Source organism: Alternaria conjuncta (genome assembly GCF_024043145.1).
Source record: "Alternaria conjuncta strain BMP 0040 chromosome Unknown scaffold_13, whole genome shotgun sequence".
NCBI classification, from domain to species: Eukaryota; Fungi; Ascomycota; class Dothideomycetes; order Pleosporales; family Pleosporaceae; genus Alternaria; species Alternaria conjuncta.
The window spans coordinates 53903-79189 of NW_026250102.1; the positions used below are offsets into that span (position 1 = coordinate 53903).

At 49.1% G+C, this 25287-nt stretch overlaps 8 protein-coding genes across 8 annotated transcripts; 3 read left to right on the forward strand and 5 right to left on the reverse strand.

Annotated features, from left to right (window-relative positions):
* Positions 1 to 2593: 2593 nt before the first annotated feature.
* Positions 2594 to 3430, reverse strand: J4E85_008317 (uncharacterized protein; the record flags this gene model as incomplete). The annotated part of the gene is made up of 1 exon (XM_051472543.1): positions 2594 to 3430. One exon carries the CDS (start codon positions 3428 to 3430, stop codon positions 2594 to 2596), a length of 837 nt encoding a protein of 278 aa, XP_051323364.1.
* Positions 3431 to 5086: 1656 nt separating this feature from the next.
* Positions 5087 to 6539, reverse strand: J4E85_008318 (uncharacterized protein; the record flags this gene model as incomplete). Its single annotated transcript, XM_051472544.1, has 4 exons — positions 5087 to 5296; positions 5361 to 5717; positions 5766 to 6404; positions 6456 to 6539. The coding sequence occupies 4 exons, from the start codon at positions 6537 to 6539 to the stop codon at positions 5087 to 5089; spliced, it is 1290 nt and encodes a 429-aa protein (XP_051323365.1).
* A 1784-nt stretch (positions 6540 to 8323) lies between these two features.
* On the forward strand, positions 8324 to 9241 carry J4E85_008319 (uncharacterized protein; the record flags this gene model as incomplete). The annotated part of the gene is made up of 1 exon (XM_051472545.1): positions 8324 to 9241. The coding sequence occupies one exon, from the start codon at positions 8324 to 8326 to the stop codon at positions 9239 to 9241; it is 918 nt and encodes a 305-aa protein (XP_051323366.1).
* A 186-nt stretch (positions 9242 to 9427) lies between these two features.
* On the reverse strand, positions 9428 to 11014 carry J4E85_008320 (uncharacterized protein; the record flags this gene model as incomplete). Its single annotated transcript, XM_051472546.1, has 2 exons — positions 9428 to 10143; positions 10192 to 11014. 2 exons carry the CDS (start codon positions 11012 to 11014, stop codon positions 9428 to 9430), a joined length of 1539 nt encoding a protein of 512 aa, XP_051323367.1.
* A 981-nt stretch (positions 11015 to 11995) lies between these two features.
* Positions 11996 to 14468, forward strand: J4E85_008321 (uncharacterized protein; the record flags this gene model as incomplete). Its single annotated transcript, XM_051472547.1, has 3 exons — positions 11996 to 12032; positions 12078 to 12223; positions 12273 to 14468. 3 exons carry the CDS (start codon positions 11996 to 11998, stop codon positions 14466 to 14468), a joined length of 2379 nt encoding a protein of 792 aa, XP_051323368.1.
* A 4486-nt stretch (positions 14469 to 18954) lies between these two features.
* J4E85_008322 (uncharacterized protein) lies at positions 18955 to 19605 on the reverse strand (the record flags this gene model as incomplete). The annotated part of the gene is made up of 2 exons (XM_051472548.1): positions 18955 to 19303; positions 19364 to 19605. 2 exons carry the CDS (start codon positions 19603 to 19605, stop codon positions 18955 to 18957), a joined length of 591 nt encoding a protein of 196 aa, XP_051323369.1.
* A 1719-nt stretch (positions 19606 to 21324) lies between these two features.
* Positions 21325 to 23303, forward strand: J4E85_008323 (uncharacterized protein; the record flags this gene model as incomplete). The annotated part of the gene is made up of 3 exons (XM_051472549.1): positions 21325 to 21378; positions 21434 to 22822; positions 22878 to 23303. The coding sequence occupies 3 exons, from the start codon at positions 21325 to 21327 to the stop codon at positions 23301 to 23303; spliced, it is 1869 nt and encodes a 622-aa protein (XP_051323370.1).
* Positions 23304 to 24290: 987 nt separating this feature from the next.
* On the reverse strand, positions 24291 to 25040 carry J4E85_008324 (uncharacterized protein; the record flags this gene model as incomplete). The annotated part of the gene is made up of 2 exons (XM_051472550.1): positions 24291 to 24807; positions 24862 to 25040. 2 exons carry the CDS (start codon positions 25038 to 25040, stop codon positions 24291 to 24293), a joined length of 696 nt encoding a protein of 231 aa, XP_051323371.1.
* Positions 25041 to 25287: the final 247 nt, after the last annotated feature.

Genomic DNA, 25287 nt, shown 5'->3' on the forward strand with positions numbered 1-25287 from the left:
TAGAGAAGGTAGTAGTAGCGTTATAAAGTAATATTATAATAAAAAGACTAAAGATAGCTAAAGTCTTAGATAAAGTTAATATAGCTAAAGTAGAAGTAGCTTAACTCTATAGTTATATTAAAGTAAGTAAGAGTATACTCTATAAGGTTACTAAAAGCTATAGAACTATTATTAACGCTAATAATACTACTAAAGTTAACTACGCTAATTTAGATACTAATAGTATACTTACTATTAATAGTAAGGTAGAGAATAATTAATAAGCTTTAGTATATAGTAGCTAGAATAGAGAAATAATAACTCTATTCTAGAATATATATTATACTTACGTAATATAGACTTTCTTTTATATATATAGTAGTTATATTCTAGTATATCTTCTATCTTCTATAAGAACCTTTATACATAAAACAATCTAACATAGACTAAATCTATCTATTCTAATATACTCTCTACGTAATATACTACTATTATATATATATAATATATTATATCTTATTATAGACTCTAGCCTACTTATTACACACGTAGAATAGAAAGACTAAAGTAATAAATTTTATAATAGGTTTATACTTAGATATAGTAATATTTAAGATAAAGATTTTATTACTTAAATAAATACAATAGATTTACGTTAGGTATAGATACTAAAGATATATATTATATAGAGGTAGAAAGGTTTTATATCTAGCCTAGATAGTAAAGTTTAATATTAGAGTTAGATAGTAAAGGTTTTATATCTAGATAAGAAGTAAATAGTTCTTAGTACCTACGTGCACTCTAACTATAGGCTAGTAGATATCTTACTCTATAGTTAGAATTATATAGAATATATAAGTATATTATTACTTATATAAAAGTATATCTACTTTATATAAAGTTAAAAGAATTAGTAGTTATAGAATACCTATAAGATAATTAAAGTTTAGAACTTTAATCTAGATATTATCTAGAGAATCTTATAGACTTTAACCTAAGTAAGCACTAAAAACTAGAGTAGTATAAACTACTTATAGTAGACTTTAACTTAAAGTCTACGTATCTAATACTAATAGACTTACTAGATTACTTTTTAGTATTAGTAGTTACGTAAGGCGTGCTTTAATACTACTAGTTAATAATCTAAATAGCTATTAGTATTATATTATAAATATAAAGTAGTTAGCGTATTATAATTACACGCGTAGTAATTATTATATTAGTAGTATAGTTATAAGTATTATAAGTTATAAATCTAGGCTTATATTAGAGATTTTTAAGTTTAAATTTAGAGTCTAATATAGTAATATATTATTACGTAATTATATAATTACGTAATTATATAATTTTAAAAAAGTATACTATAGGCTCTATCTCTTAGACCTAGAGAGAAATAGATAATACTAATAAGACTAGTATTACTAGTAATAATATATTATAGTATATAGAACTATAGAAGTAGAATAAATCTAACTTAGACTCTAAGCTTTTATTTAAGTAAATAGATTAGACTATCTAAGCCTAGAGTTATCTAAGATAAAAGATAATAGATATAAAATAGCTATTTTATATATCTCTAGAATAGAATAAACTAGGCGTAATATTATATATCTAGCTTCTTAGATAGAAAAGAGATTTACTATATTATATAGAAGAAAACTTATATATAATAAGTCTTTTACTAGTACTTTTTTAGATAAACTATTAGATTATTAGTTACTATTATATTCTTTATTATATAGCGTAGCTATACCTTAAGCGCCTTTTACTTAGATATAGTAGTTTTCTAATATAGCCTTTTAATATAGTTTTTTAGTATAGTCTTTTAGTATATTCTACTTATCTTTTACTAAAATATAGAAGCCTTTTACTAAAGCTTTATACTATATAGTATTATTTAGAGTCTTTTAGTAGCTTATTATAATATTATTATATAGCCTAATACTATAATTTAGAAGTCTTTTACTAGTAAAGTAGAGTCTTTTACTATATACTATACTATTTTAGATCTAGTATAAAATAAACACTTTAACTAGTTTTTATAGTCTTTAGATATAGAAGTTAGAATTCTAATATAGTTAGAGTACTCTTTAGATTAGATTATAATATATAGTTTTTATATATAAAGTAGTAGAAAATAAGCTTAGAAGTTATAATACTTATAGTATTAAGTATACTTCTAAAGTTAGCTTATAGTATTAAGTATACTTCTAAAGTTAGCTTACGCTATTAAGCGTACTTCTAAAGTTAACTTATACTACTTATAAACTTTTAGAGTTAGCTTATACTATAGAGTATACTTTCTAAGTATACTTATAGAGTTAAATATACTTTTAAAGTTAGCTTATAGTATTAAATATACTTTTAGAGTTAGCTTATAAAGTTAAATAAACTTTTAAAGTTAGCTTATAAAGTTAAATAGACTTTTAGAGTTAGCTTAAGCTATAAGACTAGTACTAAAATATTTATATATATAGACTAAATTTTATAGAATTTAATAGCAAAAGTTATAAACCTAATAAAGTTAGTTCTTAGTTCTTATTAGTACTACTAAAAATCGCCTAGAGCTAGTAGCTCTAAGCACGTTCTCTAGAGTAGGTAGGCTATAATATATCTACACTATAATCCGATCGCGAAAAAGCCTTTGCGCGTTGCGAAAGAAGATACTAAGACGCTCTAAGTCGTCCACAAAACGCGACGTTTTGATACCTAGTAGCGAAGGCGCATACGTGAAGATCGGCGCGTACGGGTAATCCGTACCGAACAAGAGCTGCGACGCCGGTATGTCGTACGCGAGAAGACCACCAACTTGGTGGAAGTACGTCGGGCCCGCGGAATCCCAGTAGAAGCGCGTCTGCAAAGCGGCCAGGGTATGGTCGTAGATCGCGGGGAACGACTTCAACATGCGGTCCGCGACAGACGGGAATGCGCCGCCGACGTGCGGTATGATGTAGTTGATGTTCGTGAAGTTGAGAATGGTCTGCGTGACGGCGAGGTCTTGGAGTACGCGCGCTGTTTCGAAGTAAAACTCGATATTGCCTGTTGGGTACGTCGTTGGGTTCGCCTCGACTAGTGAGCCGTTCACGCGCAGGTACGGCGTCGTGGGATGCACGTATATGATCTGGTCGGCCCCGCGCGCATTCATAGCTTGAAAGAAGGGCGTGAAGGCAGAGTCGCCAAGGTATCGACCTTCGAAGTTGGAGTAAAGCGCAATGCCGGCGGCTCCAAGCGTGTTGAGTGCGAAGATGGCTTCAGCAATGGCGTCTTGAGTGTATGGGAGTGGCACGACGGCGTAGAACGAGAAGTGCTTGGGGTAGACTCGCGCATAGGCTGCGGACTGCTCATTGATTAGGCGAGCAAGCGCGATGGTCGCGTCTCGATACCCAGGATACACGTTTGCGCCGGGCGAGGAAAAGGCCACGACTGCATGCGAGATGCCTTGGCTCGCCATGAAGTTGAGATGCCCACTGACGTTCCAAAACGGTGTCGGGTTCCCGCCGGCTGTTGGTGCGATTGCGCGATACCAGTCAGGGACGCAATGCGCTATGAAGCTTCATTAGGTCGTTTACCACATGGTGGAGAAGGAAAGTCGTACCATGAACATCGATGATGGTGGTGGCATTTGAGCTATTGCGCTGTGGCACTTCTTGCGCCTGGCCATCGAGGTATGTTGACGCGATGCTGTCAAGAGCGGAACTGAGGTTGAAGCCAGGTATTGCGTCGAGGTTGATAGAGTCTGGATGCGGAGGGTCAGTTGCGTTGCGATGTGGTCTGCAGGTACGTTGTGAATACCAGCGGTGGCGCGTTCCTGGATGAACCGGACGATCTCGTCATGCGTTGGCCACCCGTGGACACAGGCGGAAAAGGAAGTCGTCCAGGTCAAGGCGACGAGAAATCTCGTGTACGTCTTCATCCTAGCGCAGTGAGAGACGAGTGTCGTTGCGAAAGCAGGCATGCGTGCGACGCCTACTTATGTAATGCGCATCGCTGCGACAAGGTACGCGACCGTATATTCAAAGAGGTAAGTCTCCAAAAGCCCTACATTGTACTTGATCCATTAGGGATGCCTCGCAAGTGATGCATAAGCAACGCCACTGCACGTCAGCACGGGAGCGGGGAAAGAGACAGCTGGGGCTAGACCAACGCCCGAAAGGCTGGGGTATGAGATCTATCGACCATGGATTCATCCCGAGGACATAGTGTACGAAGATACCTCGAGCGAGAAGCGCATGCATGGTACACAGCGACGAGACCGGAGGATAGACGCGTTGTATCGCTTCTCGTCCATCCTAGTCACTGCTAACATCAAAGCTAGATGCAGTTCAATCCAAGGCGTGCGTCGAGGCCCACGGGATGATTGCGAAGTCCACTGTCGTACCCTCTGTATGTCCAGTTCATCCGTGGTGAAGCCGCCGCGACGAAGCCTCATGCGGTATAGCGTTCCCCAGACTCCTGTATGTCTGTCTTGCGCTTTGTGTCCGTCCACATACAGCTCTTGCGCTTCATGCCAATTGACTTCATCCACCATTGTATCCCGGTCGGTGACGCATGTTCGTGTCGAGGAGAATCGTGTCCGCGCCACGACCTGCGAGGCTGCCGGATGCGAAGAGCTACGATGGGAACCATTTACCGATGGCGGACCCAAATGCGCGATGCTTCGCTGTGGTAAAAGTCGCGTCGAGATCTGGGCTCGCGTTTAGCGCTCGTTGGGTGTGTGTGTGTGTGTGTGAAGGACGCTGGCCAGGTGCCGCCCTCGCGCCCAGGGAGGCGAGCCTGCAGGGTCCTACCTAGGTAGCGTTCTGCCCCCACATCCCGAACGCGACATAGTTTCCCACATTACATTCACAACGTCAGCTCGAGGCCATTGCGACATCTCCTGGAATGATTTTTTGACTGAGAGCATATCGCGAACCTTCTTGCGATAACTACTGGGAAATGAGTATTCGACGGCTGTCTGAAGTTAAATTTCGGGTGCAAAGAACGGTTTACCGGAACGGAGTTCACAATGGCATAATTCATTCACAACCCAGGCTTACCAGTGCAGTATGAAAAAGTGTCTCATGGCAGTTATGTATAGGGCGTCGATCTCCGCAATATCATTGCACCGTCAAGTCCTCGCTGGGTTGTTCACAGCATCCTCCATCGTCACTCTAGTCTCTCCATCGTAGGGTCTCAACGCCTCACGTGCCTCTACAGCCTCGTCCAAGAGTAGCTTCCTGATCGCGTCGGAGCGTGGGAGGAATCGCACATGGAAAGGCTCCGGCCGCATGTTCTCGCTGTCGGTGTAGGCGAAGATATCTAAATCAACTTCCTGATTCTGTCGCAGTGTGTTAGTGGCGCAAACGTTGACAGTTTAGGTGAACGTTTCAAAGGAGACTTACATTCTCGTGAAGGCCTGGCAAGATATCAAAAGCCCAGATCATCCGCGCAAGAGAGTAAAGCAGACCTTGCTCGGCAAGCGGCTGGCCACTACATTGTCTGCGTCCCCAACCGAAAGGATTCATGCCATACTTGTTCGGATATGGCTGTTTCGCACTGTTTTCGCCTTCGAGGAACCTCTCAGGCACGAATCGGTCTGGATCGGGAAAGTCGCGCGGATGTCTGTGGATCGCCCACATGTTGCTGGTGAAGTTGGTGCCAGCTGGGAAGGAGTAGCCTTTGTAATCGAAGTCGACGGTATTGGCATGAGGGATGCCTGCGAGTATGGTCACGGTTCTCCATCGGAGGGTTTCTTTGACCTGGTACGTGTCAGCTTGAACCTGGCGTTTGTCATCTTTGCAACGTACTATTGCAGTCAAGTATGGCAGCGCATTCGAGTCGATGTCATCCCAGTTCGGAGAGCGACCATAACCGACGGCTGCATCAAACTCGGCATGTGCTTTCGCTTGTATTTCCGGGAAGCGCGCCATGGCCAGGATACACGAAAGCATAGTGCTGCTGGTCGTGTCTACCCCACCACCAATCAAATTGCCCATCAGGCTCGCAACCTCAAGATCTGTCATATGGCTGGCTTGCTGAGACGCCATGACATGTTTCCCAAAGTTGTCTTCCTTCGCTTCAGCGCCTTCCTGTGTGAGCAGATAGAAGTAGCGCGACAGTATACCAGCACCCAGTCGCATCTGGCTCGGTAGTGCGTACAGCCAAGCAGGCAAGTGGATCAGAAATGGAAGGGCTTCCATGAGATAGATACCGGGAACGATATAGTTGACGGCTTCCATCAGTTTGAGAGCTTGTTGGGCAACGTAGTCATTCTTGCAATCGATGCGTCGACCCCAGCCAACAATCGATGTGATGGAGACGGAGTAGCGCTCGATGGACAGCTCGAAGTCGTGCGGCTCGAGGAGGAAGTCGCGGATCAAAATCGCAGACTCATGCGCTTGGAACGTGCGATATCTGCGTACCGCTTGAGAGCCGACGGCCATGTGCTACGCTATCAGCTTGCTTTACAGCAGCCGGGACGAGTCAAATTCACATACCATCAGCTTCCGATGTTTCCTCCATCGATCCCCGTACGGCAATGTAGTCTGATTCGTGGTTGTCGCATTGATTGCGTCGCCCATGGCGATGATTCTTGGTCTGCTCGAGAAGATGTCTGACCTTTTCTCTAGCAAGTCACTCGCGACCCACGCATCGCTCAATATGATGCGGGGTTGCCGCCCGATCCAAAGAGTTATCATGGGTGAATCGTAACGTTGAGCCCACTTCTCCCATGTAATCCATGGCTTGTACGATGGCGTTTGGAAATGGTTTCCGACAATGAGAAATGGGAATGGGCCTGGGGGGAGATTACGGCGACGCCATAGTATGTGGATGTAGTCTGCGGTCAAGCCGACAAGTGCGAAGTACACGAGAGTTGCAATAACTTGAAGCATCTTATCAAACTGAACGTTGGTATTGCTTTCGGGTGTGAGTGAAGTCTGAAGACACTATAAAGACTACGCTTTGTAAGTAAAGGAACCAGGCGGCCTGTTTGTTCGAATCGACGTCTTATCGCTCTGGGGAGCTCAAGACTATCCCAATGATGCCAAGAGCTCTGTAACATATATGCTGATTCCACATGGCAATCTTGGATGCCGTCGTATCCATGCGCGTGGGTTGCGAATAGAAGTGCGGGGAAGCGAGCATGTGGGGTCGGACCGGTGACCTGGCAAGGAGACGAGCGCGTGGGATACTCTTTGCTTCCCCGACGCTTTCAACACGCTATCTTCTTCATTGTTCTCATGCTATCTTGCCGGACGCCGGACCTCTTGTCTTCGCTGCCTGTATGTCTCCGAGCGGCGGTGGATGGCTTTATCTTCGGAGTCGAACGGGCCAAATGAGCGGCGAGTGTAATTGGCGCGATCTTTCCAATGCCGACATACAATGTGGCGGACATGGTCTTCGTTCTGTGGCCCTTCATTCTCATCGAGATGCCGTTGTATCACAGCGCGTTGGCTGACGTCTTCGAGAGCGCACAGCTTGTGACGACGCTCTACACAGAATGCGCCTTTCCTGGAACTTCGGCGCCTCACACGTCTCCATCTGCCCCTTGTATGTCTTCACTATACTGCTTTTTACGACAGTGTTTGATCTCGATGTCGGTGTATTTCGAACGAACTCAGGCAGCTCCTTTTCTCCCATTCGGCGAACGTCATGGCGCCGCAGTCCGGGCAGAGCGGTAGTGCGTCCTTTTGTCTGCTCCACGGTCTGCGCATTTGGTTTCGAAAGCCGGAGGGCTTCCCCGTTTGCTTGATGTTGTTGCGGGACGAGAGTTTGGAGAGACAGTTGTAGGTGGCTATTAGTGATGCGTGCAGGCTGCGCGATACGCGTGGGATGTGGTATCGCGACTGGTGGGTCAGTGTTGGGTGGGTGGAAGGTGCGGGCGCGAAAACTCGTACATTCTGGGGGTCGAGCGGTTGCGCATCAGCTGGGTCGCACTTTGGCTCGGGCAGTGACGACGAGATGCTTGTGGTTGACATGGTGGTATGGCGGTGTTAGTTGTGTGTTGATGAGGCGGCTGGAAGGGAACAACACAGGTGCGGTGATGTAGGAGGAAGGAAGGCATAGGCATGGGGATCAAGAGCTAGGGACGCATCGATGAGCGTGTAATCGGGATGCTGAAGTCGGGTAGTCGTCCTGTGGTTCATCTTGGCTGCTAGGCTGGGTCGACCACTCACAGCTCAACACCAAACCGGAAGGCGCAAATACCTGAGATGTGCTGGGTATGTCGCAAACATCAAGCGGTAGCATGCATCAAACCGCAACTCGTAGTCGGAGGAGCAAGCGATTGAGACACGAGCGACCCTTAAAAGCGCCGATTCGCGGGTAATGGTCGTTCCATCGAAGTTGAAGCCTTGTACCAGCCATGACTACGGTTCGACCCGAGATTATCGATACGCCCCAAGCCATCGTCAAGCTCGTAGACCAGCTAATCTCTATCCACGAAGCCCGAAATGAGTCGCTTGACCCGCCCATCATGCACATCTCCCTCGAAGGCGTGAATCTTTGTCGCAACGGCACTGTCTCCATCCTCACCCTCTTGCTCCACGAAAGCCCTTCATCGCAGCAGACTTACCTCATCGATGTGCATAGCCTGGGCGCACAGACTTTCAGCACTGCAGGCGCAAACGGAAAGACGCTAAAGCATATACTCCAGGATGAAAAGATGCCCAAGGTCTTCTTCGACGTGCGCATTGCCTCCGCCGGGCTCTTCGCGCACTACTGCGTCGCGCTAGAGGGGGTGCAGGATGTGCAGCTCATGGATAGTGCGGCTGTAGAGACGACAGAATCGAGGGAATATCTTAGCTGGCTGGCTGCGTGCGTGAAATACAACAAGATAATCTCGTACTACCATTACACGACTTGGTCGAGGGACAGAGAGGCGGGCGAGCAGTTGTTCAGGCCTGAACTCGGCGGATCGTACGACGTCTTCAACCAACGGCCCCTACCCGACGACATTATCAAGTACTGTGTAGGGAGCGTCGAATGCCTTCCGAAGTTGCGCAACGAGCTTTGGGGTGCGCGGAGGCTGGGTGCGCGGAGGCTGGACTGGCGTGATATGGTGCAAGATGAAACGGATAGGCGTGTTGTGTATTCTCATGCGGCCGATTATCAACCTGGTGGGACAGATTGGGTGTTGGCGCCGTGGACCGACGATCAGAACATGGTGCTTGACATGTTCAACCTCCCAAGTGATTCTGAAGATGATTTCTTCGACTGTCTGGAGAACGATGAGGTTGAGGATGACGTAGAGCGAGGACGACGTAGAGAGAGGACAACGTAGAGGGAGGACGACGTAGAGGGAGGATGAAGGCCCTCCTTCATAATCGTACCGAAGAGGTGAGCGCAAGCAATGTTAGCAGAAACCATCATAGCCTGAACCCGTAGAATGTGAAGTCATCATCCGCAAGCGCAGCACAAGTGCGATATACAGTACTATACATATCTACATACCCCCCTCACCTTCCAATCACGCCGTCCTCTCACTATGCACCTCCTCCTCATCCTCCTTCTTCGTAGTCTCATACCTCTTACCACGGAAAGAGTACACGCCCCAGTTACTGCACGTAACATCATGCGGGTCCAGATCATTGAGATCCCATCTCAGACTCCTGAACAGGTTCTCGCCCGGCTCAAGCAACATGTCCATCTCATTCCCGAACCTGTTCTTCAGGAAGTCGACATCCTGCTGCATATCCCACGGGCTGTATCCAGTTGCGATGATAGGAACCTTGGTCTCGAGGAGGAGGGGTAGCGTCTCCTCCCACTCATGCGCGGAGGCGGGGTTGCCGAAACCGGGGTGGAACACGACGAAGCAATCGAAGTAGGGGTCGTAAGGGTAGAAGTAGCCCGTCTTGTGGATGTTATGGTAGTACTCAACAAATGTACTAATCTTCAGTGAATTGCTAATGCGGTCCTCAACAACGGCGCCGAACGGGTTTAGGGGCGTGCGCTCGGGGAGGGGCATTTCCTTCTCGCGGTTCGCCATGCTCTCGGGCCCGATGAAGTTGAGCGAGAATTGTACGCGGTGGAAGAGGTAGGAGAGTTGCATCCAGGTTTCGCGGGGGAGCGAGGATTCTGCGCGGGCGCCGAGGATGAAGAGGCGGACGGAGGGGGGTGCGAGGCGTGCGTTCTTCCACGTGTCGCCGCCGCCGGTTCGGGGTGGGTGGAGGGTGTGGCGGAGGGCTGGGGTTGTGTTAGTATTGTCTCATCTCCCATATGGTTTGTACGTACCGCTGAAGCTCTTCAGTCCCTCTGGCGTCATGCGCCCGTTCTTCCGGATGTTGTAGGGACTCAGCTCGTTCAATACACTGGCGATGGTAATAGGGTATGTCAACAGCTTTGTCGCCTGGCGCATCTCGCGGTCCTCGTTCAGCGCATCGAAGTCTCGCGTGTACATGTACGTGTCCCAGCTCGTCATGTTGACGAGTATCTCCTCCATCTGGGGCTCCGCGAACTGGAACTCCTTGAAGAAGCGCCCACTCCTCAAATCGTGGTCATCCTCGTTGATCTGCTTCAGGACGTCACACACTTCCAGATGCGCCTCGTAGTCGTCCGCCCAATGTTCCTCGCAGCAGTATACCGGTATGCCACAGTCTGGGCACTCGAAGTCGACATGGGCGGGCGGGGCGCCCGTCTCAGAGGACTTGCGAGCTTCCAGATCCATGGGATTGTTCGCCGGACGCGTCGGCTGATGCGAGGGATGTGGGCAGTAAGCATGCTGGCGCATGAAGGCCGCACGCTTCCGTATTTCAGGTATTGGCGAGCCGGAGAAGGAATTGAAAAGGTTGTCCTCGGTCAGGACCAGCTTCCGCCGATGGCCCTCGGGATCGATGTATTCATACGGTTCGAACGGCTTCTCGAAGGCCCGGGCCGGCGTCGTCGAGAGGCTGCGCTTGGGCAGGGCAAGCTTTAGCGGTGCTGCACTTTTGGTGGAATGACTGCGTTGCGACGGAACTTTGGGCGCGAGCGGGCGGAGGCTTTGCGACGGCCGTAATTGGGACCGCGGCGTCTTCAGGGCGGAGAGACACTGTCGGCAGGTGTACGGCGTCCTCATCTTGGGCTGTCGACTCGCAATTGGTGTTGGCGGGCTGCTGCCATATCGTGACATGAGGGTCCGCGAATGTTAGCGCGGTCTCGGCCAATCCAAATGCCGATTGGCTGCCTGCCCTGACGAAGACATCATCACCCGCGGCCGCCCATTCGCAGTCAACACCCAAGTCGTTCTACCAGAATATCACGACGCTTTGATATCGCTTATCGCACAATCTTTATTCGATAAAGGACGTCGCTGCGATATGTATGCCAGGTCCACCAAAGACGTCAGCGACGCGCCAACAGTTCGGCCTTGGGTCCACCATCTGAAGAGCCATTTCACGATGCTACTCCTCCCGGCTGCAAAGTACGTCTGGTTCCGGTCTGTCGCATTGCAACCGCAAGAGGAATCAACAGGCACTACTCGATCTCCTATTTTCTGGCAAGTGACAAGAGCGCTACATAAGCAATACGCACGAAGCCGGCGCGAAGAATGGTACTCGTATAATCCGCGTCATCGTACCTCACAAGCTCTAAGCCAAGAGGACAAGAACATGGGTATACTGACATTCCTTTGCTTTTATCAGCCCCAAGCGTAGAGATACAAGCCATGCAAAATATGCCAACAAAGTTTTGAATCTTCCACAGGCTTGTCCATCATGTTTCTCGGTCGCAGCTCATGCGGAATGTGGACCCGACGTATTTGACCTATCAGCGACGGATGGTGCTGGCTCTAATGCTCGGCCTCTTTTGCGCGGTACTTGCTAGTTCTGGATGGACATGCCAAATCTACCACCGGAAGAACAACTCCCTGAACGTTGTTCACGGAGGATCTTTATAGCGATCGCCATCTGCACATACTGTACTTCCCCGCAACTAACCCCGGAAAGATCCAAGCCCGCTGCACAACGTCACATGGATCGCCAACATACAATAAAACCACCACGGCGCCGTGTTGCGATCATGATCACGGCCGCTTCAAACCAATCTGTCAATACCGACAATGCGGTCATCCCAGATTGGATCGCTTTTAGCGACCTGTGGGTTGGTTGACTTATCAAATGCGAAATCACTATGGTCGACAGTTCCTGCGGATGGTAGCGACATCATCCGTACCACCTATCCTCTTGGAAATGGACGTCTTGGTGCCATGCCGATTGGCCCACCCGGTGCTGAGACGCTCACCTTGAACCTGGATACACTGTGGTCAGGAGGTCCCTTCAATGCATCGGTAAGCTATGCTAACGCTATCCTGAAAATCAACCTAACACATCAGATAGAACTACACGGGCGGTAATCCGACCTCTTCCAAAGCAGAAGCATTACCGGGCATCCGAGACTGGATCTTCACCAATGGGACCGGAAACGTGACGGAGCTGCTGGGCTTGGACGCTTCGTATGGCTCGTACCAAGTGCTAGGAAACATGAGCGTGACTATCCCTTCATTAGCAGATGCCGATGTTACCGACTATATGCGGGCATTGAACCTGAGCAATGGCGTCCACACCACTGCATTCAGCGTGAACGGTAGCCTTGTCGAGACCGAAGCGTTCTGCTCGTTTCCAGATCAAGTCTGCGTCTATTCGGTTCGCTCGTCAGGTGAGCTGCCAGCGCTGGAGGTGAGACTGGACAATGCACTCATTGAGCCGGAGCTGCGTAACACGACATGCGTTGCCGGTAATGCGACGAGTCCAGGACATCTCAGAATGAGCGCCCTGACGCAGCTTGGCCCACCTGAAGGTATGCGATACGACGCGATGGCACGAGTTGCATCCGACGCCGGCGTCGAAGTCGTATGTGATGGTGAAGCCAAGTCTTTGATGGTATCCTCGCGCAACGGTACGAACAGCGTCACGATAGTTGTCGGCGCTGAAACGAACTACGATGCAAAGAAGGGAACAGCGGAGTACGATTACACCTTCAGAGGTAAAAATCCAGGCCCAGTCGTCGAGGCCACAACGCTTGCCGCCGCCGCGAGACTCTTGTCCGATCTACAAAGGCGTCACATGGAGGACTTCACTTCTCTTACTGACCGCTTCACGCTATCTCTTCCCGATCCTTTCAACTCATCTCAAGTACCCACATCCGAGCTCGTCGCACGTTATAACGCCAACAGTACAGCCGGCGACCCATACCTAGAGAGCCTGCTCTTCGACTATTCACGATATCTCTTCATCACCAGCTCGCGGCCGGGCTCTCTTCCCCCGAACCTTCAAGGACGATGGGCCGAAAGCCTCGAACCCGCTTGGTCGGCAGATTACCATTCCAACATCAACATCCAGATGAACCACTGGACCGCCGATCAGACTGGTTTGACGGACCTTCAATCACCACTATGGGACTACATGTCTGACAACTGGGTTCCGCGCGGCAGCGAGACCGCCGAGCTGCTATATGGCGCACCTGGCTGGGTGGTTCACAACGAGATGAACATCTTCGGCCACACGGGCATGAAGAGCGGAGCTGAGTGGGCGAATTATCCGCTTTCTGCAGCTTGGATGATGCAGCATGTCTTCGACCATTGGGATTACTCGCGCGACGAAGCCTGGTTGCGTGATCAGGGATACCCGCTGATGAAAGGCGTTGCCGAATTCTGGCTCAGCCAGCTGCAGGAAGATGCATTCAACAACGATGGTTCGCTGGTCGTGAACCCATGCAACAGCCCTGAGCACGGTCCTACGACATTCGGATGCGCGCACTATCAACAACTCATCCACCAGGTCTTCGACGGCGTCCTTTCAACTGCCCCCACCGTCAACGAGACCGATACCGCGTTCGTCACCAACATCACCGATTCCCTTCAACGGCTCGACAAAGGCTTCGCAATCGGTACCTGGGGCCAGATCAAAGAGTGGAAGCTACCCGAGGAACCCTACGGCCTGGAATACATCAACGACACCCACCGCCATCTTTCCGAACTAGTCGGCTGGTACCCCGGCTACTCCATCTCCTCTCTCCTCGACGGCTACACCGACGCCGCAGTCCAAGACGCCATTCGCCAGAAACTGTACAGTCGTGGCAACGGTAACGGTGAGGCCCTCAACCAGGCGAATGCCGGCTGGGCAAAGGTTTGGCGTGCCGCTTGCTGGTCTCGCCTTAACGAAACGGATGAAGCGTATTATGAACTTAGATATGCGATTGAACAGAACTTTGCAGGTAATGGGTTGAGTATGTATGATGGGGACAGGATGCCGTTTCAGATTGATGCGAACTTTGGGTTTGGAGGCGCGGTGTTGAGTATGCTCGTTGCGGATATGCCGCTGGCTGCAGGCGTCACGGGGAACAGGACTGTGGTGTTGGGACCTGCGATACCGAAGAGTTGGGGCGGAGGCAGCGTGAGAGGGTTGAGGTTGAGAGGTGGTGGGGTTGTGGACTTTGCGTGGGATGAGGACGGCGTGGTTGGGGAGGTGAAGGCCGAGGGGCAGTCTGAGGGCTTGACTCTTGTAAACAAGAACGGAAAGTTACTCATCGGGTAGGCTGAGGGGTATTGGAAGGGAATGAGTATTTGAACATCCGCGGACTTTTCGAAGATGTCATCCAAGCAAACATGACATGACGATGCGCATAACGAGACTATATTGACAATTTCGCGCGGCGTAGGCCGCGAGCTCACAGGAATCCTGGAGAATCAAGGTGTCAGGCTAGCGCGCCCCTACTCTCGCGCCCACATCCCGAGGTTCACGCGAAGGCGGACGCGTCCTATAATTCTTTACTCGGCGCCCAATCCCGAACTCAGACCTTGACGCCACGCCCGCCGCAGCAAAGTATCCCGTATCTGGGTCACCCATCGATTCGTCGCCCCATTCTCAGCGCTAGGTATCGGACAATCGCACATGGCGCGGCCTGAGGACGATGCGACAGACGATGAGGCCCTACGAGGGAGAGACTAGTGTGACGACGGAGGATGCTGTCAACGATCCGGCGAAGCTCTAAGGATATTCCGACCACCTGGAGTCGCGCAATCCTTCCATCCTCTCTTTCGTTGGCACAATCATCTGCTTTAGATGAGAGTGATAACCCTGTCTTCTGCAAGATTATGGGCGTCAAGAATCCAGTGAACTGCTGGATAGTTGTAGAAGGTAAAAAGGCCTGCTCTCTCGAAGGTAATGTTGTCATGTGTTTGGACAAACAGGGCTTCAGCACAGTCCTGGCTGGACCGATGTTTTGATGTCGGTACATTCGCCACATCGCCGTTCTTATGAGTCCGCCAATCCAGATCAGCATGCGCTTCGTCTAGACAGTACTGTATAAGCAACACGTAGCCATAGTGCATGCTCCTAATCTCTCCCCAAGGCTTGTCTATGAATGAATTGAAGTCTGGCCATGAGATTCCAGTAAGCGTTCCAGGCTCCGGTGCATATCGTGAGCCGTTTTCGTTTCGGAGTCGGAGACTTGCAGATGTAGAGTTGCCATGGTTGTACACCGCATACAACAATCTGCACTTGATCCTCATGCTGGCATGTTCCAATTCACCTGATTTTTTAGACCTGACATCCAGGTTAACGACCGCGCCTGTAATGTGGCGACTAGAGTGGTGACCATGATTCCTAGTCAAAGAACTGTGAACAATCTCGTCATTGCTGAAAGCCCAGCTCCAGGTGGGCGCTCTCCACATCTCAGTCTCGGGACTGTGCCCTCTTTTGCTCCAACAAAGCTCTTCCACAATACGACCTCGCCAAAGACCCGCGACCATTTCATCGCCTATCGCTCGACCAATCCAATTTCCGATGCCTCGGATAGCGAAAAGCTTGTCGCTAGGATTTGTAAGCGCGCATCTTGAGTAAAGGTCTCTAAAAGCGAGCCATTCGATGTAGATGTTTCTGTGGTACGAGTCCAGTTTCGTGTAAGCGGTTAAGCCCATTTCCGAGCAGGTCCGTTCTTGTTCCGCGATGGAGCGCATGCATCTCTTCAGTCTATTACCGTCTTCCATCCAGTAACCTTGCGCCCATACAGGGAGTCCTTCGCGATAGGTCTCGCATGCTGTCATCTCACGGCACTCCCAGAATAGCTGTCCGCTGGTAAAGTGTATGAGTCGGGTGGAAAGCTGCCTTTCTTGGCTCACCCAAGCTCTTTTGTTCAGTGGCGCCTCCTCAATGTATCTCTGAGCCATCTGTCCAACATCGCACAAAAACGTTCCGCGTCTTGCCTTCGACCCGGGTAGGTTTTGAGTCCAGTCGAATTGAATCACTTGCGGCAAAATTGACTCCGGAATTCTCTCAAAGAATAAGCCACCATTGCTATCTTTCGAAGCAGTCGCTGCAATCGTACAAAACGAGTTCGCATATATATCTCCCATACGTTGGGACTCATATGCCCAGTCGTCTTTGTCGTCTTGAAGGATGCACCTTTAGTAGTCAATATACATATCTTATTATGGGTAGTAACAGCGTACAGCGAATCGATCCAGATATATCGTACTTGCAGAAGCCTGGTCACGAAAACAGCGTCCTGGAACGTCTTCGGTAGAGTTTCGATATCGACGCCAGCTATCAATGCCGCATGCGTCTGTGAGTTGAGATTCAATGGTTTGACTGTCCCCCAACAGTGCGAGAGACAGACGTATCTCTCTTCAAGAAAAGATGCAGTGTCACAGAGTAGGACTGCATTGTGCTGCTTCGTTCCAACATTCAAGAGTCTCGAAGGATAAACAGACGACCTGACTTGCTGCGGGCTCTGACATCGCGTATGCGTTTTGCAGCATTGGTGGAACTTGCTAGAAACGAAATCGAGGGACGAGTTTGACCGGGTACTTGACGAAAATGATTGTGGGATATGGAACTTGGTCGGAGCAATAGGTCTTTTAGTAACATAAGAGTACTGCGGAAGCTTGACTTACTAGGGCATGGCCAAGGTACAAAGATCAACGACCAACCCCACCAGGCGTTTTTGCCTTCCACTATAATACACATAGACAGAGTGAATTGGTCTTCATTACCGTTAGAACCAAAGTAAGCCTTCATCGGTCTTTCCCAGTTGAATGCGGGAGGCGGCTCGAGAGCATCGCACCCTGCCAAGCTGCAGATAGAACATGGAAGCTTGATCGCCTTGTCGAAGGATTCGAAGCTGCGGTGGTGGTCGAATATAAACAATTTGGGGCTTCTATACTTCCCGTCAATCTTTCCTTGCAGAAATTGTTGACACAGCGCGCAATAAAGGGCGTCCGGCATGGCGCGTCCTTTCGTGAAAGAAGAGGGCTGATATGTTTCATTCAGAGATGGGCGCAGATGGAAAGATGCAGTTACACAAGAAGATTCCCCGCATGACATCATAGCAAATGTCAAGTTGGCAAGCGCAGTCGGGTCAATGGGTCGCACGCGTGATGCGACTGTGCCACATGTCGTCTCGTCTCATTGGCCAAACGTCTTTTGGTCGATAAAGAAAGGCCGCCGGGCCCCGCGAAAGCAGCCAAGACTACGGTGCTTCTTTTCGTCCATGTGACCAAAGAAGCGAGCGCATCTACTTCCCATGTGCATGATAGTATCTGCCGCCGTCCCATCAGCGTCGCTGAAGGAACAACGATGGAATCGGATAAAGTGCTGTGCTTGGGCAGGCTGACCACGCGCAAGCTTTCGACCTGTCTTGGGCGTGCTTTGGAGAACTCAAGAAAGACTCTCGCTTGTCTCGGTAGCATTGTGTTCACGGCACACCGTGGAAAGCGGAAAACGAGTGAGCCGCAGGACGTTGCGAAAGGAACCCGAGTACCTTATCGCATAGTCGGAGTGCGCATTTTGGCAATGAGAAGGCGATCTTGGAGGGAGGATGAGTGATATCTCTGTCAAGAAGTGTCCGTATATCCCGGTCGCATGCGCCATCCTCCGCACTACTCCCTCCGTACCTCCTACCTTAGTAGTAGCGCCTAGTTAAGAGGAACCCTAAAGGACAAATTAACACTTATTTAATAGTTTTAATTAATAACTAATACTATACTATTACTAATATTCTTTTACTTATTTTTAGTATAATATATACTATTTACTTATTTTTACTTATAACTTAAGTATACTAATATAGTACTTTAGTAATTTAAGCTTTATTTTTATCTCTAAATAGTTTCTTTATAAAGTTTATATCTTTCTTACTTATAACTTTTTTTATACTTTATTTTTATTAAAACTTAGTAAAAGTATTAACTTAATACTTAATAACTTTTTTTAATATACTTTTTTTATTATTACTTTAGTAAAAGTAAAAAACTTATTTAAAAATAAGCTAGCTAGTTTATAAAATAATATAAGCTTTTTTAATATTAACTTAAGCTATAACTTTATTAGTACTTATACTTTATTTAATACTAGTAATATTTTTAGTAAACTTTTAAGCTAAGTTACTACTAATATTATAGCTATAAAGCTTTTTAATTTTATTTTATAGCTATAAAAAGAGTATTTTATTATTAAGAAAAAAAGTAGAAGTAAATAAGTTAGAGTTATTAAGAATTTAACTTAGAAGAAAAGTTTTATAGCTATTAAAGTATATAAATATTTATTTAGTTAGTAATATATAGTAGTAGTAAAAATAAAAATAAAAAAGTACTTACTAATATAGTAAGTAAAGTAAGTATTAAAAAATAGAAAAATATTCTTAAAAAGCTTTTATATTATACTTAGTATATATAGTACTATTAGAAGTATTTTAGTACTAACTTTTTATATATAAAAGTTTTAATAAATACTTATAAATAAGTATTACGTTAATAGTATATAGTACTAAAGTATCTTTTTAGTAAAAAATTAAAAATATTAAAATATTAGCTAAGAGCTTAGTACACTAAGCTTTATAAAATTTACTATTTAATTATAAGTAAGCTATAGAAGCTTTATACCTTATACTTATTCTTATATATATATACTGTTGCTTGCAACACAAACTTAATAAATTTAAAATATGTACCTTCTACCTTCTCTTAACCGTAATAGCATGCTTTGAATTAGCTACTCTCTGCTTACTATTATGTTTATAAACCTACGAAACGCGCACAATCTGACAAGTCTTGACCGGCTGCAGTTCAATCTGCGAAGAAGCATCATTACCGTCGACCAATTCCGAGAAAGTCGCTGTCGGGTCGTCATGCCTCCTGCTCCCTTTCTTCGATAAGAGACTAGTCTTCTTGCTGCTTTCGTAGTCGAGATTGGATCGCATGGCCTGGTTTGACTTCCCGAACAAGGGGCGCATGAGTGGGATGCATGCCAGGACGATTGCGACGGCGGGCTCGAGGCCGGAGAGGATTGTGGCGAGCACACCGGTGTATGTCATGTCGAAGAAGTCGAGACCCGGTAGCAGCGTTTGGCGGTATATGGTGATGGCCCAGGTACTACGCGACTGGTCAGCATATGGATTGAGGAAGGCGAATGGGATCTTGGTATGCACTCACCCTACTCCAATGCTGAGGAGCGCCATCGCAGCCAACTTCCTCCGCCACGCCATGCGCAACTTGTACAAGTATGGCATTGGCAAGAAGATCATCACGGCGTCTGTAATGAGGTTGATGACACCCATCGCGAAGTGGAAGGTCGGTTGACCGCCACACGTTCCGGGCAGTGAGAAGTTCCAGTTCTTTGCAAGTGGCCGGCATATTGCGAGAGCAGGAATGACATCAGCGACGCTCCAGGTCATGATCGCAACGCCGAGAATACGGGCCCATCGCACCATGGATACCATCGTTATCAGTGCTGTGTACATCAATAGGACCGACAGCTTACTGAAGCACACGGTCGTGTTCCACAGTATTGCAAATGCCATGATGCCCTAAGACATGGCAGGTTAGCGCTTGCAATTGCGAGAGAAGAGTGACTGTTCTTGCCTTGAAGAAGAAGGTCGCCGCGTCAGGCCCAAAGCGCTGATAGATATCCGTGGTATGAAAGCCAAAGCCGCCATATGTGACCAGCGAAATGCAGCAAGCGTGCAGTGCAGTATTGCATACCTGGCAGATATATCAGCACCAAACTGTTTCGATTCCCGGTTCAACATACCAAGGCAGCAAGAATGCAATAATCACTGCAATCAATCCGGTTCGCGATCCTCTTGGCTAGAAGTCGCAGACCTACAGCGACAACGACCATCAGGATAGAAATGGACGAAGTCACGAGAACGCCGACTTGTTGCCCATTATCGATGGTTGTCATATTGGCGTTCGAGATAGGTCTGCTCGATGGATCTGTGGCGTGGAAATGTCCGAGGAGCGTGGAGGCTTGAACAGGTACCGTCGGGGCCCGACAATGGGGGAGTACCAACCAAAAGGTACCTACTATCACACACCCCCATAGTCGGAGAAGCATGTAGGCACAGACCTGACATGGCAAACATACTGATCGAAGTGCTTCCTAGCCACTAACAGCTATCGGAATCCTCAGAGCGGTTGAGATCACATGAGCCCAACAAGCATTTGTTGAAGACTGACAACCAACAGCAGTGAACGGCGGCCTAAGAACCAATAGGAATAAGATTGCACACCGCAACCTTGCATATTGCCGTTTGCTGGTGCTCTCGTGGCGGCCTGACTCCGGGTGACGGCGGCATCTGAGGCGAACCAGTGAACAGTGCGTTTGCACGCCTGGACTACAAGATAGTTATGCCGTCAATGAACTCCAGAGAGCGGCACAGGACCGATATTTCAAGGTTGCTTGCCGCGACTGTCAGACCCCTGCTGTCGTTTCACCGGCGTAAAGACTACCCCGCGACGAAGGCTGTGACGGGAAACGCTGCGCGACACGATTTTTGTCCTTACGAAGGATCGCATACCCTGTACATATATACGTGAAGTTACGCTGGAGTCGCCCCACCCGAAGCGTCCCCCCACCTGCTCTCCAGTAGCTGGTTGGATGCCGTGCCGCAATGCCAAGCTAGCGCGGATGCGGGCAAACCGCGTCCTTGATTTCGCCTGCAAGCTTCCAGCCGGCGATACATCTTTGTCGAAATCTGATTAATAGGTTCCAGCAGATTGGCCGACATCTAATCAGCCTGGAAGGTCTGAAGACTCGTTATCAAAACGAGCGAAGAATGCATACCGGACCTTAGACGGGCATCTGGGGTCCGCGAATTCCAGATATCCGCCAATGTTCAGGCCGCACGGCAATGCAAAATCGCTAGACGCGCTCGGAGAAACGACAAGAAAAAGGAAACGCTCCTTTTTGAAGGACGCGGAGCAGCTACTCTCGGTGCAGTGTGGAAAGTGCCGCACCCCATTGCGGGACAAAGATGGGGACCAGGGACTACCGCGCATGCACATAGCCAAAACCGTATCCACGAATGGTCTTGCCGTTGCTTGTTACATATGATGGTTCATCCTCCTAGAATGCGCCGCAGGCTGTCCACCGGATACCGATCGTTAACACCATGGGTTCCATTTCGCAGGATGAGCGCAAAGTCGCCATCATCACCGGTGGCACGGTTCGTCCCATCACATAACCGCAGTTGATCTGAGCTTGCTGACAGGTTCAAGTAGAGTGGGATCGGTTCCTGGCTAGCAGCCCGGTTACAGGCGCGAGGTTACCGTGTCGCGATCTGTGGTCGACGTGAAAGCGAAGGCAAAGAAGTCGCTTCATCAATCGATGCGACCGGAGATTCGGTCATCTTTGTCCAATGCGACGTCAGCTCGTACGCCTCACAAACCAACCTCTTCCAGACCACATGGAACAAATGGGGTCGCCTAGACGTTCTGATCGCGAATGCGGGCTTTCCCGATCGTGGTTCCGTGTTCAATCTCAACCGCCGCGATGCGCCCATCGACGACCTGCCTCCCGAACCAGATACCAGCTGTACAGACGTTGTGGTGAAAGGACGAATGTATGGCACGACGCTGGCTACGCACTACATGCGCCACAATCCAGGAGGCAAAGGCGGCAAGATCATCATCACAGGAAGCATGCTGGGCATATATCCATGCCACAGCTTTCCAGAGTACTGCGCGGCTGAGGCAGCGACAGCAATGTGGACCAAGACGACCGGACCTGTTCTATTAGCCAAAGACAACATCTCCATCAACTGCTTAATGCTCGGCCCGATCGAGACTCCAGTCATGCCTGGCTTCAGCAAAGCCTTTCACCCAGAGCACATGATGCTGCAATCGACCCTCTTCGCCGGTTACGATCTATTTCTTGATGATGAGAAGAACCAGAGGACAGGGCAAGTTGTCGAGATAGGGCACGACAGACTGGTAGAATGGGGACATCCGGGTTACAAGAATGGAGCTTTCTCGAAGCGTAGTGAGGCTGTCTTCGAGCCATGGTTTGCTATGGTGCATGGAGAGAAGAGCGGCTTGCCCGGTACGATTCACGACTGGCCGAACCGCGGTAACAAGATTATCGCTGTGACAGGCGCGACAGGAAGCCAGGGTGGCGGAGTAGTCAACATCATGAACAAGACGCTTGGATGGACAGTCAGGGCGATCACCCGAAACCCAGACAGTGATGCGGCGAAGAAGCTGGCAGCGGAGGGTACTGAGGTTGTAAAAGCCGATTTCGAGGACGAGGCATCGTTGCGAGCTGCCTTCGATGGCGCAAATGCCGTCTTTGCGGTCACAAATTGGTGGGAAGCGCTGTTTCGGGGCAAAAGCCAGCACGAATGTGGCGAGATCGAAGAGCGACATGGCATGAACCTCGCTCGGGCTGCCACGGCCACACGATCAGTCGAACACTACATTTGGTCGACTTGCCCAAGCGCGAAGCGTCGGTTCTGGGGCAAGATGGAAGCGCCGCACATGGATTACAAGGCGAACGTGGACGCGCGCATCAAGGCCGAGTTGCCGCAGCTTGCTGCAATCACGACTTACCTGTACTTCGGATACTATCCGCAGAACATGGCTTTCTTCCCACTCTGCAAGCCCTTCGAATACGTGAGTCTGAATAATCCCTCTTCATATGGGCGCATTGAACTGACATCTAATCCAGCCCGGCACCGGCAAATACATCCAAGCGATGCCCACGAAGCCGGACGCCAAAGTCCTTGTAGCCGGCGATATGACAGTCAACCCCGGCATCTGGGTCCGCCAGGTGCTTACTACTGGTGACAAGGCTTATGGTAGATACGCGAATGTCGCGCTCGAGAAGATGACATACCAGGAGATGGTCGATGTATGGTCGGAAGTCACTGGCAAGAGCTGTGTCTTTGCTGAGCTCAGTATGGAGACGGCGACCAAGCTTTACGGCGATGTGGGCAATGAACTGGCACTCCAGTTCAAGTATGGCGAGGCTTGCGATCCTTGGGAGGTCACCGAGGAGTTTGTGAGCCCAGAGGAGCTGGGCATAGACGCTGGGGAGGTCGTTGGGTTCAGAGGCACGATCGAAGGCCTCAATGCGGCAGGGTTCTGGGCATGATGCTAACGCGTGTTCATTCTGATGCTCGCGTAGGGTAATGCAAATTGTTTGTGACTACTCTGGTGGTATGGGGACTCTGGAAGACGAGCCGGCGGACGCGACGATGGTTCTCGTGTGTAGACGGGCTTCTCTAGTAATGGTCAGCTTAATAATCATAATGATGGTTATGCAACAGACAGTCACACATTAATTAGGGGTCGTAGCCCGCTGACGATCAGATATCGCCTTCGTTGTGGAAGCTGAGGATGAAGGTGTCGCGTCGGGGGTAGCGGCAGGAGAACCTCGACCGTTCGCGGGATAGTAGCCCAAGCGGTTCGAACATGGCTGGAAGTTGTTGCGTATCTCCGAAAGTGTCTTCTGCGATCCAATCCTCGTGTCTGATCCTTCCAACCATGGTGGTGAGGATGTGACGTCGTGCTCGTTCGCGAGTCGCCTTGAGGGTCAGTGGGGCTCCAATGCGCGGTTTGGGGAGCTCGGCAAGGCTTTCATATTGTCTCTGCATCGTCAAATCGCGAGCGAAGGGCGCGAGCGACGCATGGAATCGTATTGCTGTGTGGTGATACGGTGGTATGTTGTTCAGCTCTGGGCGGGCCTTGTCGGGGTTCCCGTTCCCGCGACCCGCCAATGCCGCCACGTGCCTACCCGTAAGCACGCGACGCGCAAACACGTGCTACCATCATGTCGCCACCAGCTGAAAACAATCCGCGGATTTGTCTCGGGCTGGCGTCCCGCCTACGAGCATCTTTCCCGGGACTATAACAAATTGACCCATTCATCATTTGCCAACGTATTGCGCCTGATGCGTGAGGTTTGATCTACATTCACGGCATGAGCATTCGCGCAATTTTATGACAAGCAACGGTACCACCAAGAAGCCTCTTTGAGATGGCGGGTGTATATTGAATAGAGAAGGACAGTGAAGTTTGGTGTTGTGTGAGTATGGCGAAGCGCGAAAGACAGAGAAGAGAATCCTTCTGGTCGTACATATCAAAGCGCATCTGCATGCACAACGGGTGGCTCGTGCGGCCCCTGCTTACGACATTCCTCAGGTGCATCCCAGCATACTGGCGCTGCCCATATCTTCTTATCTACGACAGTATCTTTCGGGGCGCCTGGGGCGCGTGAGATGTCAGAGGAACTAGAAGACTCCGCATCCGTCACCTGCGCATCCTTCTTCGATTGTAGCTCAACCTGCGCATCGACGTCGTCCTCATTGTCGAACCAGGACGGCGGGTCCAACAAACGGGGAAGCTTAGCTGGCGCCTTCTTGTTCCCTTTCTCTAGATGCGCCCCCGAGTTGAGGGTGTCGCCATGGTTCGGCGGGCTGCGGGCCTTGCTTCTCGAAAAGAGAGGACGCATGAGCGGTATGCAAGCCACAACGATCATGACTGCGCATTCGAGGCCACCTAGGAACATGGCGATGGCCATGTCCGAGTATCGATTGACCTTTCGCCAATTCAGACCCCACAAGCACTTCTGGCGATAAATAGTAATGGCCCAGGTCCTAAGGTTCATGTTAGCATATTGCAGGCGATGAAAGTCTGTCTGGTATACGTACACTATACCCATCCCTAGTAAGACAATGGCAACGATCTTCTTACGCCATGACGTCCGTAGGCGGATCAGATACGGCATCGGAAGTGCGATGATGATTGTATCGATGATCAGATTCAGTAAGCCCATGATGAAATAGAACAGAGTCTGGTTAGGGCATTTGTCTGCGTTGATCCATGCCATGTTGAACGGTCTGCAAATCGACAATACTGCAATCAGATCTGCCACTGTCCATACGACGATGGTCGCGCCGAAATAGCGACATATTACGCGCATGGATGCGTTGGGTATGATCGAAGTGTACATGAGCAGGACAGAGAGCTTAGACAGGCAGGCAGTGACATGCCAAGTGCACACTGCGACTAACGTGCCTTTGGACAGGATGCGCATGTTGAGGATACCAAAACGCTGTAGGAGGGTTGTGAGTTCG